Raw genomic sequence first — 19,512 nt, forward strand, 5'->3', positions numbered from 1 at the left:
ATTTTTCAGTGAGAAATATTTAATACTATGTAAGCAATCAGCGTTAATACCCCTCTCCTGCAAATTTTATTCATGTTAAAACCATCTACACTCAATATGCCTCAATAACGCTACAGATTTACCTAGCTAAGCAAGAGGGGAATGGGTTTTGTTCCTTTGTAATCTAAGGTACTTATCACCAAAGACGGCACAGGATCTCCTTTAGACTTCAGTGGGAGTTAACTCTGGGCCCTTGGAAGTTTCTGAATTCAGGATTAATACTCCACAGTTTGGGCATAAGCCTTATGCACAATATAGCAGTAACTTGTATTTCAATGAGTAATCACTTGGAATTGCAGCATGATTAACAGTATGAGCAGAATTTGGAGGGCTCATACTTGTAGTCCCCAAGGACTGGGTCCAGATGAATCGTAGACCCAGATGTGGAAGAGGATGGAGTAACCGCCTTTGCTAGTTTTAACCCTTGTGGAGAGGATGGATGGCACAGGAAATGCAGGCAAATGAAAGAACCACTTCTTTATTTAAGATAGCATGTGAAAAAATGGAATAAGGTCCTTTCAACATTCAAGGCTATACTGGTTTCATGCAATACATTAAGGTAAACCAGTGAAAAGACCTGCAGAGACTCTTAATTCAGCTCAATTTAGTTAAATTGGAATTAGGTTAACTTGGTCCAGTTAAATTAAGTATCAGATTAACATAAGAGGTCACATCACAATAGAGATCAAACATTATCAAAAGATCTCCTCCTGCTGTTTAAGAAAGTCAACTTATCCTGCTTCAGTTTGACCCATGACCCGACAACCTCAAGCCCCTAAAATCTGATCGTTTCCCCAGGTTCTCCAAAAATTATCATCATCAATATCACCATTTTAGTCTTTTGGACTTAGTTTTTTTTGCATTCTGGTTTTGAGCCTGCAGGATTCACATTCTCTAAACAGGAGAGTGGAAAAAAATGCCTTTTTAAAAATGAAAGCTGTGATTTTCTCATAATATGTTGATTCCAAAAGACGGAGCTTTAAGAGAAACAATTATTGTGAGAGTTGCCAACACTGCACTTACTGCATATTGCACAGACTAGATGTAATCTTTTTATTTGCTATTTCTTAGGCTTTAAAAACATTTTACAATGTAAACGAAAAAGAAAACCTCACAAAACCTAGCCTTGTGAGCTAGAGTTTAGGGGCTTGAGCATTTCATAAAGGGATTATTAACCAGTTGCAAGAAGAAAAAGGACAAAGGGAGCGGCACAGTGTATTGCATACCATTGGTTTTTCTGACTTGACCGCTTTCACTTGGAGGCATTCTTCACGCTTTGAGGTAGTGTTGCTGAGGTCCTTCTGCTCACCAATTGCACCCTGAGTCTGATGGCCTGGTGACCGGGTCTGAGAGTGGCTGCCTGGGTCTCTCGGTGGCGGAGGCCTCGGGTGGATATCTCCCCGCTGCTTCTTGGTGACATGTGCCTCCGGGCCATGCACGGTCTTCACGTGTTTCCGGAGAGAACTGGGGTCTGTGTAGCGCTTTGTGCAGCCCGGTATCTTGCAAACATACGGTTTCTGCCAAGCCAGGAGAAACACTAAAATTAGAATTAATTCCATGTGGGACTCCTGAAGAGCTCCTTGGAGCACAGCTGGTGTTACAGTTATATGCTTTCACAGTGAATTTGTTATCTAATTTATGGTCTCTACAGTGACTGCACCTACTCAAATCTATTAATTCCCCTTGGTTTTGAAGGTACCCATCAATGCTGCATAGTTTACAGGGGGCAGAGCCTCTCATATGAACTGGCACAGCTTTGACTTATCATAGCAGCAGAGTCAACAAAGCTATGGCAATTTATGAAGACTGGCTTAAATTTCTACCCTCTCCATTGCCCTCAGCAGTTTGATATCCTGTTTCTAGTATGCCCAGTACCTACTCCTTGACATTCAGAGGCAAACACCCCCCTTCAAAACATGTCGGGACATTGGTTCAGACAGGATATCTGAGGAAGAATTTTTTTTACTGGCCCCTTCAGATCACCAGAATAATGTCAAAGCACAGGATTCAGTTCCGTAAGCATTTTCACGTTGCAGCAATATATGCACTAGTACTATCACTACTACTGGCATAACTAATCACTCCTTTTCTTTAAAACCACCTTCCTTTATCTGTGAATTTCTCTAGTTCACTATGCAATTCAGAATGAAGTAAATTTACTGTCTTACAATGTCACGAAGACTTTCTTTGTTCTTGTATTACAAGAGGATTAGAAAGGAAGAGTTGAGCCCTTCCTAAACACTTTAATTGCCTCAGGAAACAAAGTATCATTCATTCACTTTTATTATGGAATTGTTTCCAAGAAACGACTATTTTTAAGTCTTACTTGTACTAGCCCTGAAGAAAAAAAAGAGATCCTCATGCAGAGTTCCTCAAAGGAGTTCTCTCTCTGCTTCCACATGGCACTGCAGAGCCTTTGACAAATGTAGCTTCCTAAGGGATATCTAAGGCCTAAGCCTTCTTCCATTGACGTCAGCAGGAAAAAAACTCCCCTTGACTTGAATAGGAGTAAAAATGTCAATTGTGAGCAATTTAAAGTTGATGCTGAGCTACTGGGGCAGGCTTTCTCAAGATGCTATGGAAGTACAAATCAATTAGCTCTCTTTTACATATGTATAGGGCAGATCTGCATCAAGGTATCTCAGCTGCTTTTAAATCTGTCTATACGTTACCTACTTACAACCAAAATGGCACTGCAAGAAAGTGCTGAATCGGGTCTGTGCTTTCCATAGTATTCATGGCACTACATCAGTATATACTGCCTAAGAGTATTAGCCCATTTCATTGGGAAATAATGGTGAAGGAAATATTTCATTTGATTTTGCTGCTGCAACTACCAGAAATGATGCGCAGTAGAAAATTTTTTTCTGGTGACCTACTGTTAGATATGAAATCCTGATCTTAAAACAACTGGGAGTCTGGGTCATGTCTGCAAATTTGTGAGGATCTTACTCATCAGCTAGGCAACAAATAGATTGGTTCAGACAGTGAATTAAACGAAAGCTCAGTCAGCTATTGGCGAGACTTTGATGAACTTCTTTCTACCTTGGTGACAATTCACAAAATTGCTGCTGGGCTTCAATGCAGTTGTTGGGCTGCTGAGAGCGCACACTGCAGGGACGGGGCGAACTCAGAGATGTGCAACTCTCTCTGCTTCCCTTGTGATTCAAGAGGTGCTGCAGGGACCAGGGGACTGGAAGAAGATGAATGCTCCCAGGAGATTCTGCCAGCCCTAGTGAATGCCTGTGACAGACCTGACAGAGAGAGAAGGATACAAGCCATGTGGAAATGTATACAGCTGCTGTGGTGTCCAAACCACACAGCATGCTGGTGTGTCCTGCCCTTCCAGGATTTTTGGCTTTAGGCTAGAAGGAGTATAGAGACAGGTCAAGAAACAGAGACAGGGCTCCCCCAAGATGTGAGATTGAGATGATGTGACTCCCTGTGTAACCTGAAATGGGACAATAAAACAGGGACAAGGCATGAAGATGGTGTGACTCCTGAAAGAGAGGGCAGCAGTAATGGGAAACACACAGTAATAAAGAGCTGTTACACTGAGAGTTTGGGAGATGGCTGTGACTGCCACAGCTGGTTTGCTCGAGAAAGATCAAATTCCCTCCACTGCATTGCTTCTCTGCGAGGTCTGTTCAGGACAGAAAGAAGAGTGAAATAGCCCAGAGAAGAAGGAAAAGGCATAACTCAGAACTTACAGGGCAATCCACATTTTCCAAACCCTGGACACTTCCCTACAGCTGTCCGCAGCAGCCAAAACAGACACTGCAAGACACGGCGGGAGCAGCGGCTCGGCAGCCGCCAGGTGTCACCACCGGCCCCGGCAAGGGGACGCGTCCCGGCCGCTGGACGAGCCCCTCTGGCTCCGCAGGGAAAACGATCCCAGCGTTTCGGCTCAGATCTGTCCCTGTTAACGCACGTGTTTCCATTTGACCCCTTCTTCAAACCTCTCTTACACTTAATAAAATGACTCGCAGCCTCTTTAGGTCCATGTGACACTGGAATGACTGTGCTTGTAAGACCCATCTAGAACTTATCCTTTTCAGGTTGCTGAGGGTTTCTGTGCCTGTCCTCTGCAATAAATTGCTATGATCACATTGTGAGTCTGTTCGACTCCGGATTTTATTATTTTTTTGAAGCTATGCTTACTTACCTCATTGGAATGAGTCCTGTTTTGGTGCTTGGCCCTGTCGGAGGCGTTGGAGAAAGCTTTGTTGCAGCCTTCGTGTTCACACACATATGGTTTCTCTCCAGTGTGAGATCTCAAGTGCGTTTTCAAGTTTTCTAGCCTGGAGTAGGCCTTTGTACAACCTTCAAACTGCAGACAAGAAGTTAGTCTGGATTAATTTTGATCTTTGGACTTGCAGGAAATGGTAAAAACTGACCTATAAAAGTTTAGAAACTTTCCAAGCCTTCATAACCTTGCCCAATGTAATTTTGTTTTGATTTGTTGGTTTTTAATTTTACCCAGGCAAACCCCATCACAGCTCAAGTTAAAATGCTTCCAGCATTATATAAATCTTCTTTTACAGGAGAGCACAGTATTTGTGTACTTCGTCTAAGACAGAAATCCATTGCAAAGTCATTAGGAGGCTGGTGGCCAGCAGTAATACTCAGATGGGGCTCTGTAAGAGAAAGTGCTTTTAAATAATTAAGCAAACCGAGCCCTGTTTAATAATGCCTTTTGGGGCTTCTTTGCACTTTAAACTTGAGGAAGTGGGCCAAATTATCCTGTGAATCCCCTCTCCTAAAGCTCTTGTCATCTGGGCGAGCTGGATAACGAAGCAGACACGGTAGTCTCTTCTCCAACAAATGTCCGATGGACAAGAGATCAGGCAATGCAGCAGCTGCGCCACTCTGTTCCCCGCACAGCCCCATCTCCTGTCCGAGCCTGTAGCTCACCCCCCTTTACTCACAGTGCATTTGTGTGGCTTTTCCCCTGTATGTCTCCTCATGTGGACCACCAGCATATACTGGGCTTTGAATGGTTTCTGCTCCCGGGAACAGTCCAGCCATCGGCACACAAACTCTTTCTTCTCACCGTGTATATGGTCGTTATTTATATGCTGTTTGGGTAGAAGAGAGATTACAGCCTAACAGAAATCTAACATCGTCATCAGTCTTACTGTAACTTCGCATTGGAACGGCACCAGAGGCTCAGGTGTGATCCAGGATCCTGCGGTACTAAAAGAGTAAGAAGATTGTCTGCGCTCCAAAGCGATCACGGGGTTCAAATTACAGATCTCATTGGAAGTCCACTAAGGCCCATGAATTTTTTTCTGCTGACGTCAACAGACTTTGGATCAGGCCTCAGGGATACAGGCTGTTAAATGGATCCTGGATAATCTCATGCACGGCACCACTTGCGTGATTCACACTGAGTAATGCTTTCCCAGAGCTGGGAAGCCTTACTTAACTGCCACTCAACACAAACAAGGTTTACAAAATCAGGCCTTTAAAAACACGTCCTCCAACCTGAAAAATCAACAGAACTGCTAAACCACGTTTTCACCAAAACTTTTAACTCACCATATTTTCTTTCAGTAAATGTATTAGGTTAGCGTACGTGTCGTGGCAGCAGAAACAAAACCCTACACACTGCAGTAACTAAAAACTCTGAGCACAGAAGCATCCGCCAAACCAGCTTTTGCCATTGCCAAGTACGGCTCTGCCTGAAAGTCTCTGGGAGCGACACCTGCCCCAGCCTGCTGACACGCATGCACATGTCTTGCTGCAGTCAGTGTCATCTGCGTGAGTGTATCCAGAGACAGGCTGGGGCTGTGTACCTTTTACTGTCCCAGAAAAGTAGCTTGCTCTGTTCCCTTCACTAAGATCCAGTTCAGCAGAGCATTTAAATATGGATTTAATTCTTTCCTGATTGTGTTTCTGAGCAGAAATGGACAGATGAATCAGGGCCAGCCTCAAGATTGGTTTGGTTTTTCAAAGGTTAACTGTTTGAATTTTTTGCACAGCTTCAGAAAACAAGAAAAGCATCTACACCCGGACTTTCAAAGGTTTATGACGGCTGGAATTTCAGCAAGAGCTACCTGACTCATCCTCCCGGACTCTTGGAGAAAGCCTGACTCAGAGACTTCACCGTTGCTGTACCTTCTACCACAGCTTGCTAGCTGTGCCACTAGATGGCCACATTTCTCAGCAAATGCGATTATTTCCATTAAGGTACCAGACAAACCCCTTCCAGGATTTATATTTGATCACAGCACAGGGATGAAATCTGTATCTGCTCCATAAGTAGCTCACAGAAAAAGCCAGCCGTACAGAAACTCAGTAGTTCATACTGGAACACAAAGAAGATAATCCTGATCTTTTCTAAAGTCCTGAAAACAATCAGAAAACCAAATAAAATCACTTATGTTCACAATTATGCGGCATCGCCATGGCAAACAGATGTGCATTGCCTGTAAAAGATGACTGCTCTTTTTCTCTTTCTGAAACTTTATTGCCATTTCTTGAAAGTTGTGATGGGGCGCAGAGCGCATGAACAGAGCAGATGTGCTGGACAACGTACAACATGTAATCTGCAGGAGTTTACGTTTCAAGTGCAGATCTCTAGTCCATTCGTACTACACATGCCTGTACCAAAAGCGTACAGATGCCCTGCGCTGTGAAATGGCACAATCAGAAGAGTACAATGAGGTTAACATGCACTCTTCTTTCCCGAAAGAAAAAGAAGTAACAGGACAAAACTCAATGCATTAGAGTAATTCTTGGCCAAATCTTTCTGTAAACATTACAGAGTGTGAGTTATTTAGTTAAACCTACACGATGAGTGTGTGACACAGGCTTTCCATTTGATACAAAAAGTTCAAGGCTGGTTCAATCAGTTCATAACAGCACCTCCCTTTACCTCCCACTGTGTGGGCACTCAGGCACCATGGATGCTGTTTCAGAGAAATTCTCCATAGGACACTGTTTTTCTTTGTCCGTGTAAATGAACTTGCTCCTTGCTCCAGACCTCTAGCCTTTATCAGCGTGAGCATCCTCTAAAACTGGCCTTTCTCATGGGCATTAAACTCCCTTCCTCACTCCCTCCCCAGCCCAGGCTCACTGCAGCAGCTGACAAAGCTTGCCCAGGATGGTGACTTGATCATTCGTCTCTCTACGTCACTCCACTGGCTAACCTGTCAAGCATCTTTTGATCACCCTCAAGTCACTGCACAACTGTGTCCCTCCATACTCATCTGCCCTGCTCTCTTATCCTGTCACTCCTTTCCCACTCCCTCTGCTCTTCCTACAATCAAACCCCTCTTTGCACTGTTTTCCCTCATTGCTCTGATGCTCCAAGCGGCCTCTGAGAGCAAACCTGCAAAGCCATCTCATTCTCATTCAATCCCTCTGAGGATCCTTCAGGTAAAGCCTAGAAGAAACGAGCCCATGACATCATCTGCTAATCTGGGTAATTTCTTTAGCTCTCAGGTGAGCTGCTCAATTGCATTTTGCAGAGGGGTGGTAATTTAGCAGACCTATAAATGTGCCCAAATACTGGAAGGCTGGTCTGGAAGAAGACACTTGCTAGACATCAAATCAGCACAAGTAAGAGGGCAACAGCAGAAACCAGCAGTGTTCTCAGGTAAGGAGATTCACAGCATTTGTAATCTTGACCACGTAGGGCGAGATTCAAACGCCCTCGCTCACTCAAGTTATGATTTGAAAACTGAGCAGTCATCCGCTATGGACACATAGGCAGAACTACACAAATATAAAACAGGAACTAAATCTACACTGGGATTTTTTATCATTATCATTTGGCAGAAACAATGTGCAATACTTACAACATGTTTAAAGGAAGAGGGAGGTCTCACTGTGCAAACAACGGCAATTAGAAAAGTTCAGAAGTTTGTGAACTCTGGCATTCAGGTCCTTTGACTCAGATAATTACCTTTGGATTTTGCACGGTGTTTTTGGCTCCCTGGTCTCTATTATGAGAGGGAATGAATAGTTTTGAGCTTGTAAAACAAAGAACAGTCAGGAATAAGAGTATTATGCAAAGCAGAAGCTTTGGTACAGTACAATAAGGATTTATAGGGTTTCAATTTATAATCTGTTTGTAACCTTATTACACCCATGAAATGTCACATTGCAGGGACTAGATCAGAAGGATTTTTTTTTCCTGGTGAAATTGAATTTTGATGCAGTTTCAGGGTGTGAAAAGGCTTTTCTTTTAATTTTGTAGGCCCAAACCTGCAAGTTTTACTTACATTGGTAATCCTTATTACAGTAAATAGGCGCATGAAAGCCAATGATATTACTCCCTAGTGTCAGGTTTGCTAACATAAGGCTCTGAAGCACCAACTCTGTATTATTAAGAATTTCTGACCTGAAAAAAAAAGCCCCCATTAAAAACTGGAATTCTACTAGCTATCTCCCATTGCACACAGCTCCAAAAAGCTGCTAAACAGGGGTCATTTGCAGAATACCAGTCACTTTCATGCCACTTCAATGCTCATTACCAAACCTCAGTCTGTCCTGGCTCATTTTCTTTTCTTTGAAAAATGTTGCTATTATCATTTGGCTCCAAAATACCCTAAAATGAACAGAGGGAGCTGACCTAAATATTGATTTTGGTCTCAGAATGCCTTGGCTTTGAAGGAGGAAGCTCTGAGATGGATTTCAATTCCAGAGCAAAACCGCCATCAAATTAATTGAAATCAAGGCTGAAGTTGGCCTGTCATCTCTACTGGGGAAGCAGAACCTGCAGTGTCCTGGAAGCATAAACGCTTATATAGTAAGAAATACTATTTAAAAAGGGAACACCTTAAAACCTACATGTTCTCATGTAATCAATGCACACCATACATGCAACTCCATCTTGCAGCAGATGATGTGAGGTGACACTGGAGGCAGGATCTGCAATAATCTTAGTGTTCTATTTCCCTCCTCCTAAAACCGCATGGGTTTTAGGAGAAAAGGAGTACCTAAGCATATCCTAGCTGACTGCTTGGTACCCATTAGCTATTCAATACATAAGCAAAGGCCAAATGTGCTCTCACATTGTAGTCAAACAGCAGGAGGAAAGCCCCTTCACACCGGTGGAATGAGTTAGGAACAACAGAAAACGAATGATTGTCACTTGCAACTGAGATTGCATCTGAAAGCAAAGTGTTATTTGGTGGATAAAGCAGAAAACATTGGGAAAATTTCCTGATTCTGCTTTCTAACCTAGACACACTACCTTAGCGTATGCTAGGAGAAAACTGGGAAGAGACCATGCTGTTATTGGTATAACGTGGTAAGTTAGTGGCACAGTGGAAGGCATATCACCATTGCCAAAAATTCGTTTGATTTCAATTATACAGTGACAATTTTAGACTTTTATCTTCTCACAGTTATTTCCCTGTATTTTAAAAATTAAAAAAGGAGGTGCTAAACAACTCCTCACTACTGACATCAAGCAAAAGCAGCATTTAAGCCATCTTCTAGCACAAATCTCCCCCTGGACTGTACTGCCACAGAAAGTCCCTCAAACCAGCAGAGCCACTGCATTTGCTGCGTAGGAGATGAAGAGTAAATGGCGAAGAAGCATTGCAGTGGAACGGCTGCTAAACACATCTCATCCCGCAGCTGCATGAGGGAGTCGTGGAGCCCACGGGCTGCAGAGAAGAAACATGCAGAGATTGCGTCCAGCAGTAACAGACTGGATAGCTCTGAGGCTGGTTTGGAAGGGGATTAGTTGTCCCTGACCTGTAAGTTCTGCAGGGAGCACTCTTAGGTGTTTTGCATAGGGGATGTAAATTTGTCCTTAAGCCCTCACATGGTTAGAAACAGGAGAGGGTTCCTGATCATCAGGCCCATCCCTCGTTGTGGCAAGCTCTGCTACACATAATCCCGGTCACAAATGGAGCAAGCTTCATCTTCTAAGTACGTTGGTGATCTCCTCCCTCTGTTCCCAGCGGATGGCTCTTCTAGGAACTCCCTCCTCTGCTGGTTAGCAACTAATTTCTAGCTTCGATTTATTCACAGCCAATTTATACTCATTTGTTCTTGTGCCAACACTATCCTGTAGCTTAAACAGCTCTGCTTCCCTGCACAGTGTTTATTTCTCTCCCTTCCCCACCCCAACTAACTAACAGACAATCCTCTCCTCTTGGCCTTCATTTGCTGGATTAAATAAACTGGTTCCTTCTGGTCTTCTCTAGGATGACCAAGTCCTCACTCCCACTCCTACCCTGCTTTGGCTGGAGGCGTGGAAGTCACTGTGTCCTGCCCGTCACTTTGTTCCCAGGTTCCTCACTGCAACTTCCAGGACTGGGTTAGTGCATCCCTCTTCAGTGGTCCTCTTGGCCCTTCTCCTCACTTGCTCTAGTATGACTTCACCTTCTCGACCAGAATAGTGTGAAGTATACCAGAGCTCGCCAGACGTAGCGTAACAGAATTAATCTTCCCTGTCCCTGCTTAGGTGTAAGTACAGATCTCTCCTTCGCTTTGGACTTGAGACCATTACCAAAGCATGTGAGTACTTCATAGCTTGTGAATGTAGCTCTCCTAACAACAAACCTTGGGAAATAGCATCTACTACTATGGCCACAGTAGAGGTGGAGACTTAAGGCCCAGGAAAGCTGAAGTCCGGAAGTATTTAGGTCTCTGATTCCCACTGAAAGTAGTCACTTGTTCATGAGAGATGTGCATACTTCTGCGATTCTTGACCCACACAGCTTCCTGAGATATCCGAGTGATTGTAAAAAGAGTATCAGCATTCAGAAAAGTGACAGCACTTAAGCAAGTACCCATGCTTGCCTGCTCCCCAGGGATGCAATCCACAGCTCATCACTGCTCCTCGCTACCATTTTAGGTAGTCAGGCGACTACGAGATGACATCAGGCAGGCCTCCCTACCATCTCATTAACATCTCGATAAAGATTAACTCCATGATCCACAGCAAAATGGACAGACAAAAGCTTTGTAAAGAAGTCAGGATATAAAGGAGGTCCTGGTGAGGCAGGAAATATCCTGTGACAATAGAAATCCCATTGTGAGGAGGAAAAAAAACTGCATCTCCGTGGAGTGAAATCCCCAGCAGACTTCTCGGACACATTCCAATCACTGCAATCGAGTCTCCTTCTAACCTCTGTGACTCTGTTAGAACAATGCATGCATTTTAATTTCCTCTTATCTGCTGGAAAATAGGTATGGATCCCTTCTGTCCTTTCCACATTTGCAGGCACAACGAGGCTAAACAACCACAAGGGACTAATGTCTCCTCCCTGCTGCACAAGAGTACGCTTTTGACCTCGTGTCCTTAGGGTGGCATAAGTACGTAAGCCATTTTTAGCTCCTGAGACGGAAGAAGCACTTAAGCTGCTTTAAACCTTTATGGTGGCATAAATGCTTAAGCTGCTTGCAGTTCCTAAAGCCAAGTCGAAGCTATACATGAAGAACTCTGCATTTCTGCATAGGCACATGCCTGTGGAGAAGCTCAGCTAACTATCTCCACTCCTGCTTCCTTTCCTTTGGATGCATTTATTGTTATTCTATTAGAGTTCTTGCGGCTGATTAGCAACATGACAATTTATACAATCCGCTGATCTGGCCCAAAGCAGGTCAGCGCCTCGACAGTCTTGACACCTTTGCTGAAACGGAATACCCACAGTTAAAATCAGCTGGATCTTAAAAAGCACTGCACGGCAATTTCCTCTGTGTATAATGAATGCACTAAATACTCTGTCTGCACACTGCACTCCTCACCCCGCAGTGTTTGATCTTGTCATTCAATCTCAGTACTTAATTTTCAAAGTTTTCCACTATTATAAAATGAAGCCCCCTACTCCCCCTAGATTTGGTCATGATTGTAAACCTAAATGAGGACTAGTGGCACACCACATTTCAGTAATCAGGTATTTTGGGGTTACGTGTGAGAGAGAGGAGCGTGACTTTTTTAACAGTATAAAAAAAATATGTACCACAAATGTTTATAACTCCAGTGTGACTAAAAAGGTTTTACTCATTAAGAAAAATCAAATCACCAAATAAATAAAGTTTCAGCCAAAAAGGTGGTTATTTCAGAAAGGAGTGAAGTATGTAGAAAATAGGAAATATAACTTACACTATTTTACAAACATAATATATGAACTCTGTGTACATAACTGTTAATACTTAATTACATGAAAAAAATTAGACCTCAGTCAGCATTCCAGCTGAATTCATGCTTGAAGCTCATTTATTACTGTGCTGTTCCGGATTCCCATCTCTGTCCCTTGAGAACTGGCAATAGCAGTCAATGAAGAAAGGGAGGGATCAAAATTAGAAGCCCAAGTCAACTGAAAAATAACGATGATTTATAACTTGAGACAGCACACAGAAGTAGATGGACGGGGATGACACAAGAGGCAGGGAGCACAGGAGAAGGGCAGCATGGAAACCAACGGCTGGAAGAGAGGATGGAAACAGTAAGAAAGGAGGAAAGTGGCGGGGGGGGATCACATCATGTTCTGGCTGCACTGAGACACTGCATGGTTCTGCCCCATAACAGCTCATCAACTTTTCTTAGCAAGATGTTGCTGTACTTCCAACATCACTGCCTCAGTAGCTCATAAACTGCTTATTCACCTGCCTCGGTCTGAAGGGCTTGGGTTAATCCGGCTGTTTTGACTCCAGTGTCCAAGGGAGCATTCCCATGCGAAGGGCAGACTGAGGGGAACCTCAGAGATGTTGCAACAAACAGTTGGGGTCAACAGCTGTCTTGGGCCAGGACAGCTGCCACTGGGAGAATACTGGGTTTACAGCCATATTTAAAGATGTATTAAAGATCTGGGGTCAGTGGAACCCATGGAAAGAGACTGTTCTTGTCTCATGGGGCATACAAGTTTGGAAGCAAGGAATGCACAAAGACCGAGAGCAGTCAAACTAATAATAACTAATGAACATTTGCAATTTGTCGAGTCTCCTATAAGCCTGAGCAGGAGTAATCTTTTTGCCCCAAACACTGTTTAACCAAGCCATGGCGAATCAGATAATTTTTTAAGCATAGGCTTGGAGAAGTCTTGTTCTCTAAACGTGAAACTGTATTACTAATAAACAGGAATACACTAATTCAAATGACACAACCCAGCAGGACTGTTTTCTTCTCACTTTCCCTTGTTTCAACTGAAAATATAGGTCTGATTATTTTTTTTCATCTCTGCCCTAACAGCAGCAATGAAAGTTCTCAATCCCCAAGTTATAAAAAAGATGTTTTCTTTCCGCTTCTCCTTTTGTTCTCTTGCAATAAATTCTGTAGTTGTCTTCATTGCCTATCAATAGGTTAAACATATCCAACTTGTATGTTTAAATGCTAAAGACAGAGAAGTCCCCAAGGATACGTCAATCGTTGGCTCTTGTACAAAGAAAATACTGTATTTTGCTCAGAAGAGCTTTCTGTGGCAATTTAAACACAGTGAGACAGACACAATATCCTGGAGAGAGGAAAACCTGCCTTATTACATTCCTGACTCAAGAGAAAGGATCTGCCCTTAGGACATAAAGAGAATCAGTGGGGGGAAAAAAAGAGAAAAGTTATCTAATCCTAAAAATAAAGACAGCGGTTCATAATACAACATGACCTTCTTTTAATCTCTGATATAGTAGTTATACAGTATGGATATGATATAATACCAACAGGGCAAACACAGCTTGCTCGTCAGGCTGGGAACAGACACCCTCAGCCTCTACCTATGTTTCCAGGTTTTGGACAGCTTTTTGGTAGGCTTTGGGATATTCTGTGGAGGGAATGGAACTTATGGGATATTGCAGGAATTCTTTCCCAATAAGATCACATCTTGTTCTTGTTTCATTTAATATACATATATTCACGTATACAGTACAGTTAAGTCTGTTAGCAGCAAAACGCAGCTCCATCGAGGGCAATGTTTTACAGCTCTCCCTTGATTTCCTGTGTAAGAGCATGCAGCTATAAAGCAACGGGCAGAAATTGCATCTTTATTTCCTGAACCTGAAAATTTAATAAATGAGATTCTGCTAGAACATCAACATAAATGTTGTGGACATTAATCATGCCACTTTTATAGTGGTAGGAAAGATGCTTTGATGACTCTCACCTTTGTTTCTTCTCTAATGTTCTCTTCCATAACTCTGTCTAAAATCAAGTGCCATTTCTTTCTTGAAGGTTGCATTCTTGTATTGCTAGCTGGGAGGTTAATAGGTGAAGCTGGTATATTACAGGAATTCCAGCTTTCTTTACTCTTTTTTTTTCTAAATGTATGGAAATAATTTTTCAATGCGTGCTCCTGTGATAACTGGGCTTTGCCAGTTCCTCCAGCACTGATGCTCTGTATTGCATTTGTCTTAGTTCAAGCAAGGTATCACAGCTTCCGTATTGTGTGATGTTACAAAAAAAAAAAAAAGCTTCACTTCTCTCTTCAACCACCTGAATCTGCGACCTACCCAAAGACAGGGCTAATTGCATTTGTGTGAGGGAGCTGCAGCAGAGAAGTGAAGGAACTGAAAGTGGAAACCACAAACCAGATGCTCAAGTCAACTGTTCTCAAACTGGGATGTTTTGGTTATGTCTCTGCCCTCGAAGGGTGTGCCCTGCTCTCTTGAGAACTGCTGAAGCAGGGAAAGATGCAACAGGATGACCATGAGGATGACTAAGTTCTTGGGGCACTGGGATGAAGAAGCCTGTAGGGAAGAAGTGCCCCCCCACTGCTCTTGAAAGAGTACAAGGGGCCAACTGCAAGCTCCTGGCATTTCTCCCAACCACTTTCTCCTACCCATCTACCGTCTGCATTGCTTCCCTGCTCTGGCTGCCCTCCCAGTTGCCTCCGCTGCAGTGCGCTCCTATGCACAACTCCTGTAGTTTGTATTACGCGCTCCACGCCACTGCGTGGGCGCTGGTAAACTCTCCTCCAACTTCCACTCACTCCAGCATCTTTCTTGGTGTAAACTGTGCGTGTTCGGACGCACAGTTTGAGAGCTGCACTGACCGTGTAACTGCTATCCTAACAGCAAGAAAACCTTTTGCTAGAGGGTAATCCATTTTGGAAAAGGCAACCTGACAGGTAGAACCCCATTACAACTTTCACCTTCACCAAGACTTCAGCAATGCACAGAAATCACTTTCAGAAAAATAATCTTACGTATCCACGTTTGGCTCACTTTTACTTTGTGTTTTTTATACTCTTCACATTTAGGTCCCCAAATTACACCCACGTTTTACTTGTCTTTCGTGTAAAGGTCACATGAGAAAAATTTAGAGTGCCTGCAGCGTAAACCAAGAGACCCAAGACAGTCTAGCAAGGAGAAAAGCAGAGGGAGAAAGAAGCCAGGCGAAGTGTGCACCAGTGATGGAGAATTCAAACTTGGCTCAAAAGGCCAGGGCTGGAAGAAGAGACTGAACAAAGGCCGCTCGCCGAAGGGTTTAAGACCCACTGCTGACTTAAGTGATGAAACTGTGATGTTGGCCTTTACGATGCCATAGTGACTTGAAGGTGGTCTTCTCCCAAATCCTATACCCTAGTCCTGCACTGATGATCTTCAGCCTGTTCTGCCTGCTTTCCTTCCTTCTTTCTCTGTCACACATGCACACAAGCTCTCCCCACAGGCTTTCTGAGAGCTGGCTACAGGCAGGAGTGCTAAAGCTCGAGATGCAGGAAGGATTCCTGCCTTCAGGAAACAGCTCTACGGCATGACTGCAAGGAGGGGCAATGCCTGTTCCTGCCATAAGCTCACAAGGGAGGAGATCCTCCTTGCAGAGAGCTCCACATTCCCCGCAAATCTGTTACACATTCCTCTCTCAACCTAGTCAAAACAGTAGTGCACAAACAAAGGCAGAGTTTTTCTTACAAGTGGATGGGGAAGAGGGTAAAGACTGGCCTGAAACCAAACATCTGCCCTTCACTAGGGGTGAGATTACCAGTGAATGTTGCCTAGAAAATGCACTGTCTGACACCTTGTAGGAGTGACTGAATATGGAAGGAAAGAAAACCACCCGAGGCTCAACTTCAAAATTTTCTGCTTCATGATCTTTGCATTTAGGGATAAAAATTGATTTTACGTGCAACTGCTACAGAATTTCCAGGAAAACCAAGTTAAAACCCATTAAAACTCCCTCACAGGCAGTACCCAACACGAGCAATGGCTGACTTCCTTCTTTACGAACCTGAATTCCCATACAGCTGTGTACAATCTTTAACAAAAAGATACGTGAAAAACAGGCCTTACCTGAAAAAAAAAAACCAAAACCTGAACAGCCCAGCACTTAGCACTGCTAAGTGTTAGTGTAACACACTTAATAGCATATATTCTATTTCTGGATTTTTCTCACTGGCAAGAAAAGACCACAGAGGACTCCTGCCAGCACACTGGAGAAGGAAGTCATCATAAAGAGGCATTACAATACGGTATTTCATCTTATTTGCAAATAGTATAAAGAATGAAAATACCCTCCTGATTTTGTAAGAAGCACACCAGCACACGCGAGGCAGAAGAACTAAATACTTTGGATGTTTTCCCACTTTGCTACAGAAGACAAAAATCTATAGGCCTCCTTCCTGCCACCATAACTCATCCGACTTCAATGGAAATCAGACCTGCTGTATATATTAAACCTGAAATTAACTATTCTCCCCCCATATTGTTTGGCTTTGATAAATTCCAGCCATTGCTCCTAACTGAGATGCACAGATCTTAATTCTGCAAGCTGCTCTGCTCGCACGGGCTCTTATAGCAGCCCGGAGCCTGTTAAATTCGATTGGGTCCAAACGCACTGAGCTCTCTGCAGGAGCAGGGCTTTAGCAGCTCTTATAGTTAGTTACTGAGCCGTGCGTTCAAACCACGCTCGAAGTAATAATATTTTCCTTTGAAATAGGACATATTCACAAGGAAATAAAATGGGAAGAGATTTCTAATCTTTACATTCCACAACACAGTCCAGACTGGCGGAGCCAAGAAATAAATGCTCAACAGTAAAGATGCCTTGAGCAGAAAAAAATGGAAGTGAAAAAGTACCCAGCAAAATATCCCAACAACTGTGGTGCACCAAATGAATATATAAAGCCAGAGCTGTTTTATAAAAATTGTATGGTTTTAATGACAAAAATCTGTTAAAATTTACACTGCCTTTCTGCATGGGTTTGGAAATAGACTGCAAGCAGGTTAGTACCAACAGGCTCTTTGAGTTAAAATGTAACCATATATTACAGCAGCTTTATATCATTTTATATTAGCAGAGACAAACCGCTTAATCCCATGAGCCAACTTATAAATCTAAGAAAGGCTATAGCAAGGTAGAACAAGGAAAAGCTCAAAAGTACTCTTTTAATAAGATTTTGAAGTCTTCCCAACTCCCAGACTGGTACAATGGGTCATCTATCTACGCAGAAGGATTAGCAAAGTACTTGATCCCTTACAAAAAAGTTAAACCATTGCCTTCTTTTACTGAAAATCCTATGCTCCTAATAGGGCAAAACAGCAAGGTAAATGTCAGACAATTAAATGGGATCTGCTCTTCGGAGCGTATTAAACATATGGACAGTAACACTAAGCATGTAGACAGGACTCGCTGAACAATATGCACTTCGTTTAATTCAACCTTGGACCAGATTTCATAAAACCATGCACTTTCTTCTGCTTTTAGTACTTTTTAAATGATTACAGCACAGCTAACACTGATCCACTTAAAATGAAAGAAAAAGATATTCCTCAGCAGGATCTTCCTGTGTAAATCAATCAGTAAGTCTTTTTAATTTTTTTAAAGAGAGTTCTATGCTTACCACATGGACACATCCAAATTGCCTGTATGATAAAAATACCAATGCTTTGTCTGCAGAAAGAGACTGTTGAATAGCGGATTTTTTTCAATAAATGCACTTAGTGTCTCCTTATACATAATCTACGAAAGCTGCAGTTCAGATTAGGAGATAATGCCTGATCCACTTTTTGCAATGAAATGCGCAAAACCCCTAAGAAAGTCAGGAATGTAGTGACTTAAAAACACACAACACTTCACAGAAACTACAAAGAAAAACGACGGCAGTGATAAGCATTATCAAAATCTTTACTTGTCTATGTATGTTTTAACGTTTGTTTCATTACAGAGGAGGTCCTGGTAGAATTAATACAACGTTGGTGGGTGACAGAAGCAGTGGTGTGTTAAAGCCATGACATCACGACTGAACTGGAGAAGGTATTTTGGGCACTTCCTTCCTAACATCTCTAAGAAACATTTCTAACAAGCTTCGGCATGTGCAACAGTTTATTGCTCCTCTGAGACCTCCCTCGGCTTTTTTCCACTGGACATGCGTTTAGAATTTTATCTTTCACATCTGCATTAGGCTTGGTCATCGCAACCACATCCTAGCAAAGTCGGGGTTAGCAAAGGTCTGTCACATGTTAGAAGTTAGGCACCCTCGGTGCTCCAGGGAGCAGCAGCAGATACCTTCTTTCATCTCTCTCTTGCACATGATAACATTTTCTACTCTCTTGTATATACCATAGACAATCTTGTGTTGTAGCTAGACTACAGATGTATGTTTGAGCTGTTGGAATGAAAACTGTACAGGATCTCTTAGTAGAACACGGGGGTATCACCTAACGCACTTAGAAAAGAGCCAAGGCCCATTTTTTTTCTGCCCTGCGTTCCACGCGCTAACTTTAATTGACTTGGAGTGAACTTACAGGTGCTCCTGGTAACTAAAAATCAATCCTAAATAGTCTGGTTTAACTCAAAGATTCATCTCTTCTCCTATATACCATTGTGGCACCGTCTGAATGGGACAGACTTGTGCTGGCAGTCAGCCCCAGAAGTCTGCAGGAGTAAACCAAAGGGCAGTCCTGTATCTCTGTAACTCTCCCTCATCCAAAAACTATCAGAGCTGAAGCCTGGCGCCTACAGAATGCAATATAAAACACACTTCTTTGTTCAGGCTTTTTTACTAACCGTAAGTGTCGGAATCCCCTTGGCAATTAATTTCCTGGCTGGTAATCCCTTGGCTCTGATCCATGTGGAGAAAGTGGCTGCACTGGAGGAAGGTGTGCAAGGCACATGGCTCCCGCTTTGCAAAATGAAGTAGTCTCTTGATTTAAATGACAGTGGCCAAGCCTGAAAACTTCACTTTTGCCCTGCATAATGAAGTAAGCCAAGTTCACTGTTAAACACTCTTTAAGCCGAGTGTAATGTGGCAAATGGTCAAATACTGCAGGTAAGGTTTTCTTGATTATCTGTGATAAAATTGGAAATGGTTTAGGCACAAGAAAGATACACAAAAAACTACCCCAACAGTAGCGAGATACACAAATATACATTGTATGATAATTAGCACTGAAAACAGTTTAAAGGAAAAAGCCTTAATTTTACTAACTTTAAGAAAAATTACACTAACAAAAAAAATCCCATACCCACAGTATATTAAGCCTCTATATTCTCAGCTCTTGTAGAGAGGTACAAAACTCTTTTAGTAATCCTGCCTAGTGCTGGTAACTGGCAAAACAATCTACAATGCCAAGTCC

At 42.8% G+C, this 19,512-nt stretch overlaps 1 protein-coding gene across 1 annotated transcript in view; it reads right to left on the minus strand.

The window, feature by feature from the left end:
• The window catches only part of LOC104076826 (transcriptional activator GLI3-like), a 68,719-nt gene that overhangs the window by 5,757 nt on the left and 43,450 nt on the right, over positions 1-19,512 (minus strand). The window contains 3 exon segments of the mRNA XM_009577830.1: positions 1,266-1,556; positions 4,205-4,369; positions 4,968-5,117. Coding sequence (XP_009576125.1) covers positions 1,266-1,556; positions 4,205-4,369; positions 4,968-5,117 — 606 coding nt within the window.

This window comes from Fulmarus glacialis, unplaced genomic scaffold, assembly GCF_000690835.1.
Source record: "Fulmarus glacialis isolate BGI_N327 unplaced genomic scaffold, ASM69083v1 scaffold8645, whole genome shotgun sequence".
In the NCBI taxonomy this organism is placed as follows: domain Eukaryota; kingdom Metazoa; phylum Chordata; class Aves; order Procellariiformes; family Procellariidae; genus Fulmarus; species Fulmarus glacialis.